We start from the raw sequence: 17,562 nt of genomic DNA, 5'->3' as shown, positions 1-17,562 counted from the left end.
TGGCTCTGTTCTTGTGCCAGTACCAAATTGTCTTGATTACTGTGGCTTTGTAGTAGAGCTTGAAGTTGGGGAGCAAGATGCCCCCCACATTATTCTTCCTTCCCAGGATTGTTTTGGCTATTCGGGGTTTTTGGTGATTCCATATGAATTTTAGAACTATTTGTTCCAGTTCATTGAAGAATGTTGTTGGTAATTTGATAGGGATTGCATTGAATCTGTAGATTGCTTCACGCAGGATGGCCATTTCAACAATATTAATTCTTCCTAGCCAAGAGCATGGGATGAGTTTCCATTTGTTAGTGTCCTCTTTAATTTCTCTTAAGAGTGTCTTATAGTTTTCAGGGTATGAGTCTTTCACTTCCTTGGTTAGGTTTATTCCTAGGTATTTTATTCTTTTTGATGCAATTGTGAATGGAATTATTTTCCTGGTTTCTCTTTCTATTAGTTCATTGTTAGTATATAGGAAAGCAGCAGATTTCTGTGTATTAATTTTGTATCCTGCAATTTTGCTGAATTCCGATATTAGTTTTACTAGTTTTGGAGTGGAGTCTTTAGGGTTTTTTATGTACAATATCATGACATCTGCAAATAGTGACAGTTTGACTTCTTCTTTACCAATCTGGATTCCTTGTATTTCTTTGTTTTGTCTGATTGCCGTGGCTAGGACCTCCAGTACTATGTTGAATAACAGTGGGGAGAGTGGGCATCCCTGTCTTGTTCCCGATCTCAGAGGAAAAGCTTTCAGCTTCTCGCTGTTCAGTATGATGTTGGCTGTGGGTTTATCATATATGGCCTTTATTATGTTGAGGTACTTGCCCTCTATACCCATTTTGCTGAGAGTTTTTATCATGAATGGATGTTGAATTTTGTCGAATGCTTTTTCAGCGTCTATGGAAATGATCATGTGATTTTTGTCCTTCTTTTTGTTTATGTGGTGCTTGATGTTGATGGATTTTTGAATGTTGTACCATCCTTGCATCCCTGGGATGAATCCCACTTGGTCATGGTGTATGATCCTTTTGATGTACTTTTGAATTCAGTTTGCTAATATTTTGTTGAGTATTTTTGCATCTGTGTTCATCAGGGATATTAGTCTAATTTTCTTTTTTGGTGGGGTCTTTGGCTGGTTTTGGTATTAGGGTGATGTTGGCTTTGTAGAATGACTTTGGAAGTTTTCCCTCCTCTTCTATTTTTTGGAAAACTTTAAGGAGAATGGGTATTATGTCTTCTCTGTATGTCTGATAAAATTCTGAGGTAAATCCATCTGGCCAGGGGGTTTTGCTCTTGGGTAGTTTTTTTATTACCGCTTCAATTTCATTGCTGGTGATTGGTCTGTTTAGATTTTGTGTTTCTTCCTTGGTCAGTCTTGGAAGGTTGTATTTTTCTAGGAAGTTGTCCATTTCTTCTAGGTTTTCCAGCTTGTTAGCATATAGATTCTCATAGTATTCTCTAATAATTCTTTGTATTTCTGTGGGGTCCCTCTTGATTTTTCCTTTCTCATTTCTGATTCTGTTGATGTGTTTAGATTCTCTTTTTCTCTTAATAAGTCTGGCTAGGGGCTTATCTGTTTTGTTTATTTTCTCAAAGAACCAGCTCTTGGTTTCATTGATTTTTTTCTGTTGTTTTATTCTTCTTAATTTTATGTATTTCTTCTCTGATCTTCATTATGTCCCTCCTTCTGCTGACTTTCGGTCTCATTTGTTCTTCTTTTCCCAGTTTCAATAATTGTGTCTTTAGACTATTCATTTGGTTTTGGGATTGTTCTTCCTTCTTTAAATATGCCTGGATTGCTATATACTTTCCTCTTAGAACTGCTTTCACTGCGTCCCACCGAAGTTGGGGCTTTGTACTGTTGTTGTCATTTGTTTCCATATATTGCTTGATCTCTGTTTTAATTTGGTCATTGATCCATTGATTATTTAGGAGTATGTTGTTAAGCCTCCATGTGTTTGTGAGCTTTTTTGCTTTCTTTGTGGTCTGAGAAGTTGGTTGGTAGAATTTCAATCTTCTTGAATTTACTGAGGCTCTTTTTGTGCCCTTGTATGTAGTCTGTTCTGGAAAATGTTCCACGTGCACTTGAGAAGAATGTGTATCCTGCTGCTTGTAGATGTCTGTTAGGTCCATCTGGTCTAGTGTGTTGTTCAGTGCCTCTGTGTCCTTATTTATTTTCTGTCTGGTGGATCTGTCCTTTGGAGTGAGTGGTGTGTTGAAGTCTCCTAAAATACATGCATTGCATTCTATTTCCTCCCTTAATTCTGTTAGTATTTGTTTCACATATGTTGGTGCTCCTGTGTTGGGTGCATATATATTTATGATGGTTATATTCTCTTGTTAGACTGAGCCCTTTATCATTATGTAATATCCTTCTTCATCTCTTGTTACTTTCTTTGTTTTGAAGTCTGTTTTGTCTGATACCAGAATTGCAACACCTGCTTTCTTCTCTTTGTTGTTTGCATGAAATATCTTTTTCCATCCCTTGACTTTAAGTCTGTGCATGTCTTTGGGTTTGAGGTGAGTCTCCTGTAAGCAGCATATGGATGGGTCCGTTCTATTACTCTGTGTGTTTTTATTGGTGCATTCAGTCCATTTACATTTAGGGTGATTATTGAAAGATATTTACTTATTGCCATTGCAGGCTTTAAGTTTGTAGTTACCAAAGGTTCAAGGTTAGCTTCTTTACTATCTAACCATCTAACTTAACTCTGTTATTAAGCTATTATGAACACAGTCTAATGATTCTTTATTTCTCTCCCTTCTTATTCCTCCTCCATTCTTTATGTTAGGTGTTTTATTCTGTGTTCTTTTGTGTTTCCTTTGACTGCTTTTGTGAGTAGTTGATTTTATTTTTTGCCTTTAGTTATTATTTGGTTGGTCTGCTTTCTTTGCTGTGATTTTATTTTCTCTGGTGACATCTGTTTAGCCTTAGTGCTCCCACCTAGAGCAGTCCCTCTAAAATACCCTGTAGAGGTGATGTTTGTGGGAGGCAAATTCCCTCAACTTTTGCTTGTCTGGGAATTGTTTAATCCCTCCTTCATATTTAAATGTTAATTGTGCTGAAAACAGTATTCTTGGTTCAAGGCCCTTCTGTCTCATTGCATTAAATACATCATGCCATTCTCTTCTGGCCTGTAAGGTTTCTGTTAAGAAGTCTGATGATAGCCTGATGGGTTTTCCTTTGTAGATGACCTTTTTTCTCTCTCTGGCTGCCTTTAATACTCTGTCCTTGTCCTTGATCTTTGCCATTTTAGTTATTATGTGTCTTGATGTTGTCCTCCTTGGATTCCTTCTGTTGGGAGTTCTGTGGGCCTCCATGTTTTGAGAGACTATTTCTCCCCCAGTTTGGGGAAGTTTTCAGCAATTATTTCTTCAAAGACACTTTCTATCCCTTTATCTCTCTTCTTCTTCTTCTGGTACCCCTGTGATGCCAATATTGTTCCATTTGGATTGGTCACACAATTCTCTTAATATTCTTTCATTCCTGGAGATCCTTTTATCTCTCTCTGCGTCAGCTTCTCTGTGTTCCTGTTCTCTGATTTCTATTCCATTAATGGCCTTTTGCACCTCATCCAGTCTGCTCTTAAGTCCTTCCAGAGATTGTTTTATTTCTGTATTCTCCCTCGTAACTTGATCCTTTAGCTCTTGCATATTTCTCTGCAAGTCCATCAGCATGGTTATGACCTTTATTTTGAATTCTTTTTCAGGGAGATTGGTTAAATCTTTCTCCCCAGGCTCCTTCTCAGGGGTTGTCTGGGTGATTCTGGACTGGATCAAATTCTTCTGCCTTTTTTGTGGCTATAGAGGTAGTTGTGGGCAGTTGGCACGTATGTTTGCTGGGAGAAGAACATCCCTTCCTTCACCTTGCCCTCCTCGCTGCCTCTGCCGGTTACCCGCACACAGGGAGCAGCTTCCGGTTTTATTTCCTGAGCTGCCGCGGGCACGGCAGCCATCGGGGCAGCCCAGAGCCCTGCGGGGAAGGGCAGGCACACCTGGTGTGCTCTCCTGCGAGAACGGCAACCTTTCGCGCCTTGTCCCGGCTTTCTCTGTCTGTACTGGGCTGCTGCGCACCGGCAGGGCCTCTGAGTCTGGCCCGGATGCCTGCTGTGGGTGCAGCTGCTCTCAGGCTGCTCCCCTGCTGTGGTGAGGTCATGCCAGAGGGAATGGACAGGAGGCTGTTTATCACTGTGAGGGGCTTCAGAGCTGCACTGCCTCCCAGGGGGTTAGCGTGCCTGGAGTTTCCTGGGATTCCCAGCTGCTGGGCTGAGTGTGCCGGGACGCTTCCATTCAGCCATGAGGCCTCTGTCCCTTTAAGACTTTCAAAAAACACTCACTTTTCTTTTGTCCCAGGGGTGCTGGCTGCGGGGACCCGTTTGCAGAAGTTACTGTTCCGTTTCCCTAATGTCCAGCACATCACGCACTGTGTGTCTGCACTCCTGGTGCAGATGACTAGGGCTGGGTGTTTAGCAGTCCTGGGCTCCCTCTCCCTCCCCACTCTGACTCCTTCCCTCCCGCTGGGGAGCTGAGATGAGGCGCCCTCAGGTCCCACTGGGCCATGGCTTGTATCTTACCCTCTTCATGAGGATCTGAGTTCTTGCAGGTATAGATGTAGTCTGGCTGTTGTCCTGTATCTTCTGGTCTCTCTTTTAGGATTGGTTGTATTTGTTGTATTTTCAAAAATATATATGGTTTTGGGAGGAGATTTCTGCTGCCCTACTCACGCCACCATCTTGGCTTCTCCTCCCAGCACAGATTTTATAAGTGGGAATATGGACATTATATATAGAATGTTTAATCAGTTCTGGAAAGTAATGGAAAGACTATATCCTTTCTCTCCCTCCTAAGTAATGTATTGTTAGTTCTATGTGTAACAGACTTTCATATATATACAGCTCACTTTTCCAACATTCTGTGTGTGCAATTCCTCCATGTGGATGCTTTCATTTTTCACTGCTCTGTAGTATTCCAGTGGGTGACTACGCCTCAATGTATAATCTGTTCTCCTGCTAATGCACTTTGGGGATATTATGGATGTGCTACAATGGTCATTCTTGTACATATCTTCAGATGTGAGAGTTTCTTTAGGGTATATGCCTAGGAATAGAATTATTAGGATAGAGGACAAATCTCACAGAAGGCTGAGTGAAAAAACAAGCCATTGAAAAATACTTACAATATGATTCCTTTTATATAAATATCAAAGCATGCAAATGTAACATTGTTCAAGAATGCATTCATAATGGAGTTAGAAAGAAAAAAAAAGATATGGTAAGCATTTTCCTTTATTCTGTGTTTATGTGGAGGTGGGGAGCAGGCAGGAAGGGAGATGAAATACAGGCAGAATTCAAAGAAGGTTTCAAAGGTACTGATAATGTTTCTTAAGCTATTCCTCAAGTTGGGTGGTAGAGGACAATGTGGGTCATTGTTCATATTCTTTAAAGCATTCCTATCTGTTTTACACTCTTGAATGTATAACACATAATTTTTAAATAATGGGCTTTACTGTCAGACCTGAGTTCGAATCCCTGCTCTGCTGTTTATTAGCAGAGTAACTGTGGTCAAGACATCTGACCTCTCCGGGCCTTGGCCTCCCATCTGTAGAACAGGGTTAGTATCTGTCTCCTACAATTGCTGTGGAAGCGGTTAACTGAGGGGCAGCCTGTCTGGTTGGAAGACATCATCCACATTTGAAGGTGTTTTTAAAATACCTCCCAAGCACCAAATTGATACTCTGCATCTGTGGGGTCAGGGCCTGAGTGGCTGCAGCTGCATGGCCTCATGGGGCTAGGCAGGAATGTTCTCTAGAAGGAGGTAGGTTCTGAGTGCAAGTAGAGGGGTTGGAGCGTGAGAACCCAGAGTTCACAGTGTGGAATGTTCTAGGTGAGGCCTGGGAGGGACTCCCCTCTATAGCTTGTAGAAGTGTGTTCCATGGTCCATGGTGGGTCTCCCCTACCTTCTGCTCTCATCTGAGGGTAACAGGTCTGCTTCAGCAAAACAGAGAGGAAGTCAAAGGGTCATCTCAGCCTTTGTGGTGCTGTTCACAGGAGCTCCTGCCCAGAGGCCTGGACATCAAACAGGAGGAGCTGGGGGACCTGGTAGACAAGGAGATGGCAGCCACTTCAGCTGCCATTGAGGCTGCTACCACCAGGATAGAGGTATGCAGGTGTCTGCAGGAGGCCTCCAAGGAGGGAGGCTCTTGGCACTGCCCTTTGGCAGCACTCTCCATGGGGGTGTGTCTCAGTTGTTCAGTAAGGCTACAGTGGCCCCCTCTAAACAAACCCGAACCGAGACCCACCAGGATCTCTGGGGTATAGGAAATGAGAAAGTCCCACCACGGGGAGGCGAGCAGCTTCCTCAAGAATCCCATACTTTGGTGACAGGCCATCCTCTGCTCGGGTTCCAGATGAACCACTTGCTAGTTGTCTACAAGCCTTCCAATAAGTTGCCTTAACCTTGCTGAGATTCAGATTCCACTTCTGTGGGGTGGCATATAAATAACCTACATTGGAGGGATGTTTTAAGACTTAGATGAGGTGATATACATTCATCTCAGCGCCAGGCACTCCAAGGTAATGACCGTCTGAGCAAAAAGCTCAGTGGGCACCACTGGGAAGGTCACATGTTGTGCCCACTTTGCCAGAGTTCTCAGAGCTCTGTGCATGTCAGCCTGGGCCCCAGGATGCCAGCACGCACACTGACAGTAGAGCCAACCTGCCGTGGCTGCATCCCACCCCTGACTCTCGCAGGAATGTAGATGGAGGGCACTTTTAGATTTGGGTTTCTCAGCCACCACAGAATGTAGGACACAAAGCATAGTAGGATGCCAATGCATTCTCCAGACTCATTGCGTTACTGAGAAACCTGCTTCTTTTCAACAGGAGATGCTCAGCAAATCCCGAGCTGGAGACACGGGAGTCAAATTGGAGGTGAACGAGAGGTCAGTCTGAGCAGCATGTGGCACAGAGGTGATGAGGATCAGTCTTCCCTGTGTGGGCTTAATTACACTAATTGTACTAATTATTAGCATGGAACATTGGCAGGCACAGGTCTGAGGCTGTGTACCTGTCAGTAACGACATTGAAGTGACGGTGGTGCTGCGGCGTTATGGGGGAAAGGAAGCCCGTGACTTCCCCTAACTGTCGCTTAGGGGGAGCAAAGTCGGTCTCCGTGCTCATTGCCGTTCCTTCAGTGCGTCTCCACCGCCAGATTCCCTGCCTTCACTCCCATTCCAGGGCGGCCCGTGTTTGGGAATGAGTCAGCGAACAGTCTTCTGCCTGACCTGTTTTTGTTTTTGTTTTGCAGGATCCTTGGTTCCTGCACCAGCCTGATGCAAGCTATTCAGGTCCTGATTGTGGCCTCTAAGGACCTCCAGCGAGAAATTGTGGAGAGTGGCCGGGTGAGCATCGGGGAGGCCCGTGGAGGGAGACAGGCATCGGTGACAACTGCTGGTTCCCCACAAGGCTGGTCTCCTCGCTGCTCTCGTCCGCATTCAGTGGAATCCCTGCAGGCAGCCGTCTCGTCCTGCGTCCACCTGAGGGGCAGCTGCCACTCCCGTGGGTGGCAGCAGATGCCATGGGGAGAAGTAGGGCATTACCAGGTCCCCAGAGAGCCTCCAGCCACAGGCTCGTCCACCCAGGCTGATGCGCTGGAACTGACTGTGGAAACCCAGTGTGCTTCGCAAGTCTACACCCTGAGTGGAGGGAGTGGCTTGTAAAACCTGGGCAGGTCAGAGGAGCAGACCCGCACTGGCTTTCCAGGAGGTGCCTGCTCCCAGCCGCAGTCACTCACAGTCGCTGGCAGACAGGCTCTGCCTCCGCCACCTGCTGACATCATCACTTCGGCTTCTTGCACTGGTGTCCTGGTCACCTTGCCCTTTCTCACGTCCCTGTGTGCCGCTGCAGCTGAGCACACAGAGGTCCAGGGCAGGGCTCACGCACCTGGAAAGCATCCTATGGGACCCAAGCCCTGCCTGCTTTGCTGGGTGCTTTTCACCGCTCTGAGAGGGAGGGGAGGTGCTCTAGCTAGCCCCAAAGCAGAGACTGAGCAAGCAGTGTCTGTAGATAATCAGATTATCAGACACTTCCAAAGCATAAAATACTTTAAAATCCCAAGCAGAAATAATTTTTTTTACTCACCATGTATTTTCTTTTGGCATATCATGGAGAGAGGCTAGACTCTCCTCAGATCATAAGTTACTCAAATATTCATATGGATGCGTATATATGTATATATATTCTTATATATACAATGTCGAAATACTGTGATATGTAAAATCACTACAGGCTTTGGAGTCAGAAAAGCCTAGGATTTGCTCCACTTATTTCCTACGTGATCTTGGGAAAACTATTTTTGCTCCTCTCAGTCTTACTTTCCTCATCTGTAAAATGTAAGTCATAATGCTTACCTCTCAGGGTTATGTGAAGACTGGGGTGATACATATGAAAGCACCTGGCACATAGTTGGTGCTCAGTAAAAGGCAGCTGTTACAATTTTTCACTCCCCTAGGGTACAGCATCTCCTAAAGAGTTCTATGCCAAGAATTCACGATGGACAGAAGGACTCATCTCAGCCTCCAAAGCGGTGGGCTGGGGGGCCACTGTCATGGTGTAAGTCTGCCAGGCCCTTGCCCCCACTGCACATTCCGTCGGCTGACCCAGAGAATAACTAAGGGGAGAGAATTCTGCCCCCTAGAAATGAACGGTGGATAGGGAAGCCAATACAACTAGAGGTTGAAAAGGGAGCCTGGGTCTCCCTGGGCAGTGCTGTGCACACCATCCAGCCAGGGTGGTGGGGGTGGCCTGCAGGTGGGACCACAAGGTTCACACCTGTCAGTGACATAACCCACCTTGTCCTTTCCTGGTTCTCAGGGATGCAGCCGATATGGTGGTACAAGGCAGAGGGAAGTTTGAGGAGCTCATGGTGTGTTCCCACGAAATCGCTGCTAGCACAGCCCAGCTTGTGGCTGCATCCAAGGTAGGTAGGGTCCATCCTGGGTGCCCCCAAACACCATAAGGTCTGGCCAGCTTGGAAAGTACTTGGACCTGGAGCTGGGTCCCAAGAACAGATTCTTTATCCAGGGTCCAGGTAGTTTGGGCCCCAAGATAAAATACCCTCCTCTAAAAGCTTCTTATCTATCAGCACAGAGCCCCCCTACCCAGCCCGCCACATGGGCTCCTCTTGGCTCTCCTCACTTTTACTACAAGTGGCCTCAGGGTCCCAGCCATGCTGACTTCTGGTTTGCAGTCTGATTTGCACTCATAAATGGGAAGTGTCGGTGCGGTAAGCTGTTTCCTGGCTTGGCTCTGAGGTTCCAGAGCCAGTGTCTCCCTCTCCTCAAGGGTCTCCAAATTGGAACCATCGCCCCAACTAATCCTAATACAAAGCTTGGCACCAAAATCCTTCTGTGAGTTTTATAGCACCCTGCGGAGTATTCTTTATTTTCCTTACTTAGTGTTGTCCCAAATTGTTTTCCACAACTGGAGCAATTAATCACAATAACTGATAAAACTAGAGTTAGAGGCCATCAGGCAGATGAGCAGGGAATAATTCTCTGTGTCAGAGATAACGCTTGGAGTTGACCTCATAGGCAGCAATTTTTAAGACGTTGATTATTGACCACAGCAGATGACATATATTTATCAAAAGCCATCAGACCGACTTAATGTGATCCAGTCCTTGCTTCTCTGTTGTGAGAACCTAAATCTGCTTGGTCCCGGCAGGTGAAAGCTGATAAGGACAGCCTGAACCTGGCCCGGCTGCAGCAGGCCTCTCGGGGGGTGAGCCAGGCCACTGCCGCTGTTGTGGCCTCGACTATTTCCGGCAAGTCACAGATCGAGGAAACAGGTAGTGATGCTCTTCTTGTGCATCCTTGTTACCCGTACTTTACATTCTACAGGATCCCAATTTCCCACAGTTCTATTGTCCATCTTCTTACCTTCATTCTCATTCTCTCAGAAGGTGGGGCGTCATATCAGTGTACTGCTCAGATCGCTGTAGTGACAGGCCTTAGGTAGATTTTCCATTTAGCTGTTCCTCTGACTTCAAAGAAGTGACCCTAAGGCCATTGTCCTTGAGAGGTCTGATGCTCAGTACCATGTCACTGCCCCTTCCTACCTCTCCATCCCTCAGTCACTGTCACCAGTTGGCAGTAAGTGGCAACCCATGCATTTCAGCAAGTGAGAGTCATCCAGGGGTGTCATTTGACAAGACCTTATCTCCATCCTTGCAGACAGTATGGACTTCTCCAGCATGACGCTGATGCAGATCAAACGCCAGGAGATGGATTCCCAGGTAGGAGCCCCATCTCTCAGTCTAGTCAGCCTCTATTGCCTATGATGTCAACCCAAATCTTACTCACATGGAGAGACTCCACAGAGAGAGACTTGGGGGAAATGGACACAGGTGTGTGTATTAGCCCAGGAATGAACCTAAGGGACGTTGGAAGAACCAGGGCAGTGGAGAAAGATGAGGAGTAGTGGTCAGGCCTGAACTCTTGGGCTGGGGTCCCTCTAGTGTGGTCAGGGCTCTCCTAGCCGACCATAAACTAGTAGTTGGGAATCTTACTACTGGCAGTTTTTTTAAACTTCTGATATAAAATTATTTGTATATAACCTTTAGTTAAGAAAAATCACCGATTCACTGTTAACCCATCAAAGGTGATGAAGCCATTTCTCTCTGTTGTTCAGTAAGTTATGCCATGAAAGTAGGAATCAGTGGGATCCTGAAAAACACCTGATGTCCTTGTTCTAGAATTACTAATTGTCAGTTTTGGGGTTAAAGTCCAGATAGAGACTGTTAAAGTCTGGAGATGGGTCCCACCACCTTCAGGGAAAGTCTTGCGGCCAACTTTCCATGTGATGCTGAAGGAACAGTTCACCCTGAGGCTTCTGTACCAACGCCCTCCTGCTCTTCCAGTCCTCTTGACCTCAGACACCACGTACATTCTGATAAACACCAACTTCTCTTTGCCAGCCCCAATCGTCTCCTTGAGCTCTGTACTTGTCCTGCTGCCTACTTCTTTCTCCATTTGATGCTCAGTAAATATCTCGAACTCAATGTATCCAAAACAGGTCCTTCGGCTTCCCTCTCTCCCAATCCGTCCCTCTCTGAGTTTTCTCCACCTCAGTAAGCGGCACCACCACCCCCTCCCCACCCTGAACCTGGGTGCCTTCTTTTCCCTCATCTCCTTCATCCCATCCACCAGCAAGTCCTGTCAACTCCAAATCTCCAAACATTGCCTTAAGCTTTCCATTTTTTTCCGTCTCCCAACCTAGTTTAAGGCACCACCGTTTCTCTCCTGAATTGCTGTCAAAGCAGCTTAACTGTAACATAGGCGAGAATCTGCTTCAAAACAAACCTGTGGTGGGGCCAGGGTGGTGGGAGGGAAGGACAGGCAGTATGGCGGAGATGAGTCCAGCCAGGAGCTGGCAGTTGGTGGAACTAGGCGGTAGGCACATGGCAGGGCCCACTGTACATATCTCTGTCCCACTGTGTATGTTCTATATTTTCCATAATAAAAAGTCTAAAAGCAAAGAAAGGGACTTAGTCCCCTAAAGAAAGACCCTAACTGGGTCTGTCGCTTCCATGCTTGCCTTCAAGAGTTTGTTCATTTCCTTTATGTTTTAAAAGCATAAGTGACAGAATGTCACTTCCCTCTTAAAATCTTCCAGTGGCTTCCATTGGCACTCAGAATAGCACCCAAACTCCTGACCCCCTGCCTGTGGGCTCAGGATAAAATGACCCTCCTGCTTCTGCAACCTCGTCTCACGACCCTCGCCCTCCCACATGCCAGCCACAGGACTTCTTTCTGCTCCCCCAACACCTCGAGCTCATCCCTGCCCTGCAGCCCCTGCTCTTGCTGTTTCCTCTGCCTGGAGCATCCTGCCCCAGTTCTCTGAACAGCTGATCTCTTTTCCACTTAGCCTTCAGCACAGAAGTTAATTCCCGAGAGTAGCCTTTGCTGACCACCCTTAGCCTTTATCACACCAACCCTGTCATTTTCTTAACAGTCTGATCTTCCCTTGTTTGTTAGTTTGTCTCTTTCCCCCCAAAAAAGGTAAGCAGAGACGTCATCTGTCTGTGCACCATTGTGCCTCCAGCACCCATAAGAGCCTAAAGCACATGATGGGTGCTCCATGAATATTTCTTAAATTAATAAGTAAGTTAATAAAATAATGAGAATTCACGAGGAATAGGGACAGCCATGAACCAACACTTCCCCTGGTAAGATTGGGCCTTTCCTGTACAATAATGGCCCCTTGGAGATACCAGAACCAGCCATTCAGGCTCCGCCTGAACTCCAGGGAAGTGGGATCAGAGGAGATGGGTTACAAGTAGGTGGGAACAACCCACGCGGGTAGGCTGCGCATTAGGGGTAGGTTTGCAGGTAGTGACTGATCAGAGACCAAGAGACCTGCCCTCTCCCACTCAGGCATTTGGACCATAAAGCATCACTCATTCCCAGGGGAGGGTTCCAGTGAGAAAACGTAAGTGGATGGAGAAATGAGAGCAGAGACAAAGTTGCAAACTGTGGTAGCAACAAACAGTATGGAGGAGAGAACTGGGGCATGGAGAGGGGAATTCAGTCTCTTAAGTAAGACTGTTCTCGGATCGCCACTCAGAAGGAAATTGCACTTCCCCACAGGTCAGGGTGCTGGAGCTGGAAAACGAGTTGCAGAAGGAGCGGCAGAAACTGGGAGAGCTTCGGAAAAAGCACTACGAGCTGGCCAGGGTTGCCGAGGGCTGGGAAGAAGGTAACCTGTCTGCAGCGCAGCCTGGCTGCCACGGGGGGTACTGAGGGAGGAGGGCCCGCCCCTCCCAGCACGCAGGCTGCCTCCCTGGCTCTACTCAGTGTGTTTCTCTTCCACTGTAAATCACATTCAAGCCCAAAACTGGCATAAATTGTGGTGAATTGAAAGCTCTTGTCACCTTTCGAGACCTTAACATTGACCAGTGGGCTGGTTACTCCCTCACTGCCTTGCCCTTCCAGGCCCAGTGAGTCTGCTTTGCTCCCCAGGGGCTAGTTTCTGGCCAGCACAGAACCGGACAGTGAATGCATGACTGGTCAGTGAGGACCCAACAAACAGGGCAAGTGAATTACAAGGTTCTGACTGCCCAGAGCCAGCAATGGGCAACAAAGGCTGGCAGATAGAAAGGGCCAGGAGCTGGAAATGCAGTGGAGTGGGGTCAAGTTCAGCCCGCCAGCCGGAGGCTCTTAGTCACCTGGTTCTGAGTGCTGTTTTTTGCACGTCCAAAAGTCACCTTGATCACGAGATAGCTGACTCCCGTTGGACTTGACCAGCTCTGGGAACCACCTGCAAGTGCCTCCCCATCGTTCCTGGACACCTAACTCAGGGACTAGATGGTTATGAGTATGACGTGTTTTCGAGCCTATCATGGTGACACTTACTGTGGGTCCAGTGAAGGCATGTGTAGGTGAAGCGCTATGAAATGAATTATTGCCTTTTAGGAACAGAAGCATCTCCACCTACACTGCAAGAAGCGGTAACTGAGAAAGAATAGAGGCACGGCAATGGCCCACGCAGCAGTGTAAAGCCTTGTCCATCCGTGTGTGTATGTTATTCCCCCAGCCACAGGCTGGACCCCTGAGGTCCCCATAGCAGCCACGCCATCGTTGGGGCCGAGGGCCTGCGTGGCCTTCCAAAAACCTGTCTCCACAGTGACCCCATTGTGTCACCCATGATCTGTGTGGTCTACCAGCCTCCTAGTGTCCAGGCTGGCCCAGGGCCACCCCTGCAGGGAGGCCCACCCTCCCATCCTGCCTGTGGTTTGGGCTGCAGACAGCATCCTTGCTGAGAGCCTGCAGGAGGACCAGCTTAAGCCTTTTCTTTTCTTTCTCTTCTTAGTCTTCTCAGTTTCATCATTTGCACAAACTTGTGAGCATCAGAGGGCTTGCGGACTCCAAACCAGGCCACCACCCTGAATCTGCCCACAGTCAGAAGGAAGTAGGAGTGTCCTGGCTGAGAATACCAAGGCAACACCCCCTCTTCTGGCAGTTCCATGGATTCCCACTGCTTCTCACGGTGGTCGGTTGGATTTTTTGGCTTTTCTTCTTTTCCAAGTTGCACTCATCTAGCCAACTCTCCTGCAGGGAGCACCCCTGGGGCCCTGAGCTCTTGGGGGCCCCTAACTGCAGCAGTCAGCAGCAGTGGTGCTGCTCAGGCGTCACCTTGGTGCTCCACATCAGCCTCCGTGCCAAGCGTCCTGCTGAGCGAGTGAGGGGCAGTGAGGCCACTGCCCAGGGTGGGGCAGGGCTGCCGGGCCACACTCTCCAAGGCAGAAGCAGAGTGAGTGCCTTTCCCTCCTAAAGCTGGAACCCAGCCGAAAGCCTCTGCCCACCTTCACGAGCGACAGCTACAGAGGCGGGGGATTGAGGGGTGCCCAGGTCTTCAGGAGACACGTTTCTTGGGAACTCCTTGTGACCAGCCTGAAAAACCTTGTCACATGCTTGAGTGTGCTAGTGAGAGGAGCCATCCTTCTCCCCACCGCCGGGGTGGGTTTTCCCTGCCACCTCACATTAGCCACCTCCTTTCAGACCCAGGCAGGGCCCCAAGCGCAATCATGTGAGAGGTTTCCAATTCCTTTCTCCAAATGCCTGCCTCGGCATCCTCTTGAATCTGAAGAACATAGTTCCCAAGTCAGGCAGACTTGCTCCCAGCAGGAAAGAACCCTGTGCTTATTTGGCACCTTTAATATTTATTGCTAACCTCTGCTGAGCAGCAGCAGCAGCCTACAGAAAGACGCTTGGAGCAGTCAGATTTCAGGTATGAGTGTGGTAAGGTTCTTGTGGCTGCCATGGCATGACCGTGTCCGAGAATCAGAGACAAGGCCAAGATGTCCCGTCTGCCCCTGGCATGGATCCCTGAGCAGGCAGGTTCCCTGGAGCTTCTGGGTCAGGGAGAAAGGAGGACGCATGTCCCCGGCCCTCACTGCCCTGGGGTGGGATGAGGATGGGGCGTGTCAACAGCCTCCTGGAGACAGGCAGCCTGGCTGGACAGCACTGCTCTGCCTCCCACTGGCCCCAGCATTTAAGTGACCTTCCAATCTCAGACAAACAGCGTCTTCCTTCCTCTCTGTAGCAACTGACAGGTAGTAGCCAACACTCACCTCCCAGGACCTGTCGCAAATATTGCCAAGTTGATACAGGGCAGGTCGTGAGACTCATGTTTGATCACTGTGACTCACTCACTCCCCTCCTTCCTAAACACCCCCCAACTCCCTCTCAGTTTTCTAAGTAGGGCTCTCAAAAAAACGGTCTCCCATTAGCTCAGATGACAGAGACTCAGATGTGTGATCTCCCTGCGGGGCTTACGAGAGGTCAGCACTGGGAATAGAGTGCTCCTATGTTAATACCGCCTTGTCCTCTGCATTGTTATATCCAAGGCATGGTGTGTGGCAAGCCTGGCCCAGTTGTGCCAGTTAAGCCCATTGGCTTGTTCTCAGTGTGAGTGAACATTTCCAGAGCTGGCCAGTCCTCACTTCCAGGGTCTCAGCCCTTCAAACTGTCTGGCTCCAAATTACCAATGTAGTGGAGGAAGTCTAGTATATTGGGCCACATTAGGATTCTCTGAATAATACTCCCTCTAAAATGAAGCCATGGTAATTTTTAAAACCTTTGTGGACTTAGCCTGAGTAATAAAGCAGTTAAGGACGCACTTAAGTGGGGAGCATGGGGTAATTCAGCCTTACATGAGGAAATACCTGTCAGCTGTCGTGCATTACTTTCATCATTGCTCAGAGTGGAAGCTAGTCTATCCTCTAGCCAAAGTAAAAAATGAGTGTGGTATTTGGTGTGGAAATACCTTGATTGAAACAGGAATCCCATCCTAAGGCTAGAAATGAACCTCACAGCCTTAAAAGCTGCTGAGCTTCCACCTGTTTGTACCTAGGAAGTGCTCACATTAAATTTGTCACTGAGCATCAGTAGTGACTGAAGTCTCAGGGCCAGTGTAAACAGGTCACAGCAAAGCAGGACAACAACGGCATAGGATTGACGAGAGGTTAAACTACTCACACTGGTTATTAAATTTTGTAGTACAAAGTGCTAATACCTCTAGAATAAGAATAGGTGTGTACATAGTAAGGAAAAAATAGAACAAAGTACTTAACTTTGAGGGGTTATTTTATATCTCAGCAAGGATCTTAAGTTAGACTGCAATTCATGCTGCTTGCTGATCCTGCTGTGCACAACCGGTCCCTAGGATCCCGTGTGAATATGAGCCCCTAACCCAGCGGCTGGAGGAACCAGACCTTTTTCAGAGCATCCTTTCTGGAAGTGTTTGAGCTGCCACGTCAGACACCATGATTCACACCGGGTACCAGGGGGTCACCATTGCATGTCACCCAGGTGGGCTTGCCTCAGCTTCTCACCGAGGAAGAGCTGAGCTGGCTCCAAGCTTGCAGCTGGGAAGTGCTCACTTCTTGGCCAGCTCCTGAATCTAGAGGCATCTACTGGTTCTGCTTACCCTGGTCTTTAGTACCTGGTCAAGTTCTTGCTATCTTCCACCACCTTTCAAGTCTCTGGAGGTCCTGCCTGCCAATGAAAGCCTTCTTCGATCCTGGCATTGGCCTTCCAACCAGACTGGCTTTGCCCTCTCTGCATCCTCAGGCCTCCAGAGACTGCACACCTGTCGCACAGACTACCACCACCACGGGCCGGATACGGCAAATGGGCTGGCTGGCTGCTGCTCCAGCCCTTCGTCTCCCAGGTCCATACCAAGTGCAGGGTCAGCAGCCCACCGTGATGCACTGCCTCCCACCACAGCAGCCAAAGCACCTTGAAATAATCGGATAGGTGCTGTTTGGTCCAATTCTGAGAGTAGATACCTGCCAGACATGTCTTTCAGGCAACCCTCAACTACCTCAGGTTTGAAGGCCCTAAATTAAGCTGAGATTACTACTCATAGGGACAAACCAGAGGGGGTTCCAATATACCTGGTGATAACACAGTTGTCTCAAACTTACAACAAACTCTCACATTTAGGTTTGCAGGGATGGGGTTGGATTTATTTTTCTTCTATTTTTAACTTTTTCCCTGACGTTCCATTAGAATAGGTCCTGTAAATGACTTTCATTTTCCAGAGTGCCTACCTTCCCAGGGCAGATAGCCACTGGCTTTTGTTTCCTTCCAACAATACTTTTATTAAGGTTACCTTTCTTTGTATAATACATTGCATCTGTGTTTTCAATTTTTCAAATAAATATTTCAGCCTGGCAATGGAGAATAGTGGTATAATGGACCAACCAAAGTGGTCTTAAGGTCTGATTTCCAGCGAAAAGCCTGCATTTATATCCTAGGGTTCATCAAATCCACTTCAGCTCAGTACCTCTGGGAATACGTCTTAAAAACAGGACATTTTATGAGGCGTACAAGTGCTACCACATTTCCTTTGCTGCTTAGAGAAACTAGTATGTCCTCCCTTAAACATGTTCTGTCTTCTGTACACTGTCCTGTCCTGGGGACTGATGAAACGAATAGCGCCAGAGTGGTCAATACTGTAGTTCATCTAGAAGGCCAGGTCTGCATAAAACCTGGGGTCTCAGGCTATG

The 17,562-nt window shown here is 47.6% G+C and overlaps 1 protein-coding gene across 3 annotated transcripts in view; it reads left to right on the top strand.

Moving 5' to 3' along the window:
• Window positions 1-17,230, top strand: part of HIP1 (huntingtin interacting protein 1) — a 154,438-nt gene extending 137,208 nt beyond the window's left edge. For 2 of the 3 annotated variants that reach the window (XR_008992192.1, XR_008992193.1), the window contains exons 23-32: window positions 6,039-6,149; window positions 6,873-6,931; window positions 7,297-7,390; window positions 8,500-8,600; window positions 8,862-8,967; window positions 9,714-9,837; window positions 10,223-10,284; window positions 12,638-12,746; window positions 13,463-13,566; window positions 13,860-17,230. Coding sequence is in view for 1 of the 3 variants with exons in the window: in XM_036887297.2 (XP_036743192.2) it covers window positions 6,039-6,149; window positions 6,873-6,931; window positions 7,297-7,390; window positions 8,500-8,600; window positions 8,862-8,967; window positions 9,714-9,837; window positions 10,223-10,284; window positions 12,638-12,746; window positions 13,463-13,515 (819 nt within the window). In the remaining 2 variants the exon portion in view is untranslated. The remainder of the gene's footprint in view (window positions 1-6,038; window positions 6,150-6,872; window positions 6,932-7,296; window positions 7,391-8,499; window positions 8,601-8,861; window positions 8,968-9,713; window positions 9,838-10,222; window positions 10,285-12,637; window positions 12,747-13,462; window positions 13,567-13,859) is intronic. The other variant, XM_036887297.2, reaches the window with a different exon arrangement.
• The last annotated feature ends 332 nt before the right edge of the window (window positions 17,231-17,562 follow it).

The sequence above is a fragment of the Manis pentadactyla genome, chromosome 10, assembly GCF_030020395.1.
Source record: "Manis pentadactyla isolate mManPen7 chromosome 10, mManPen7.hap1, whole genome shotgun sequence".
NCBI classification, from domain to species: domain Eukaryota; kingdom Metazoa; phylum Chordata; class Mammalia; order Pholidota; family Manidae; genus Manis; species Manis pentadactyla.
Note: the sequence above shows the minus strand (reverse complement) of the source record. Positions and strands in the feature narration are given on the sequence as shown.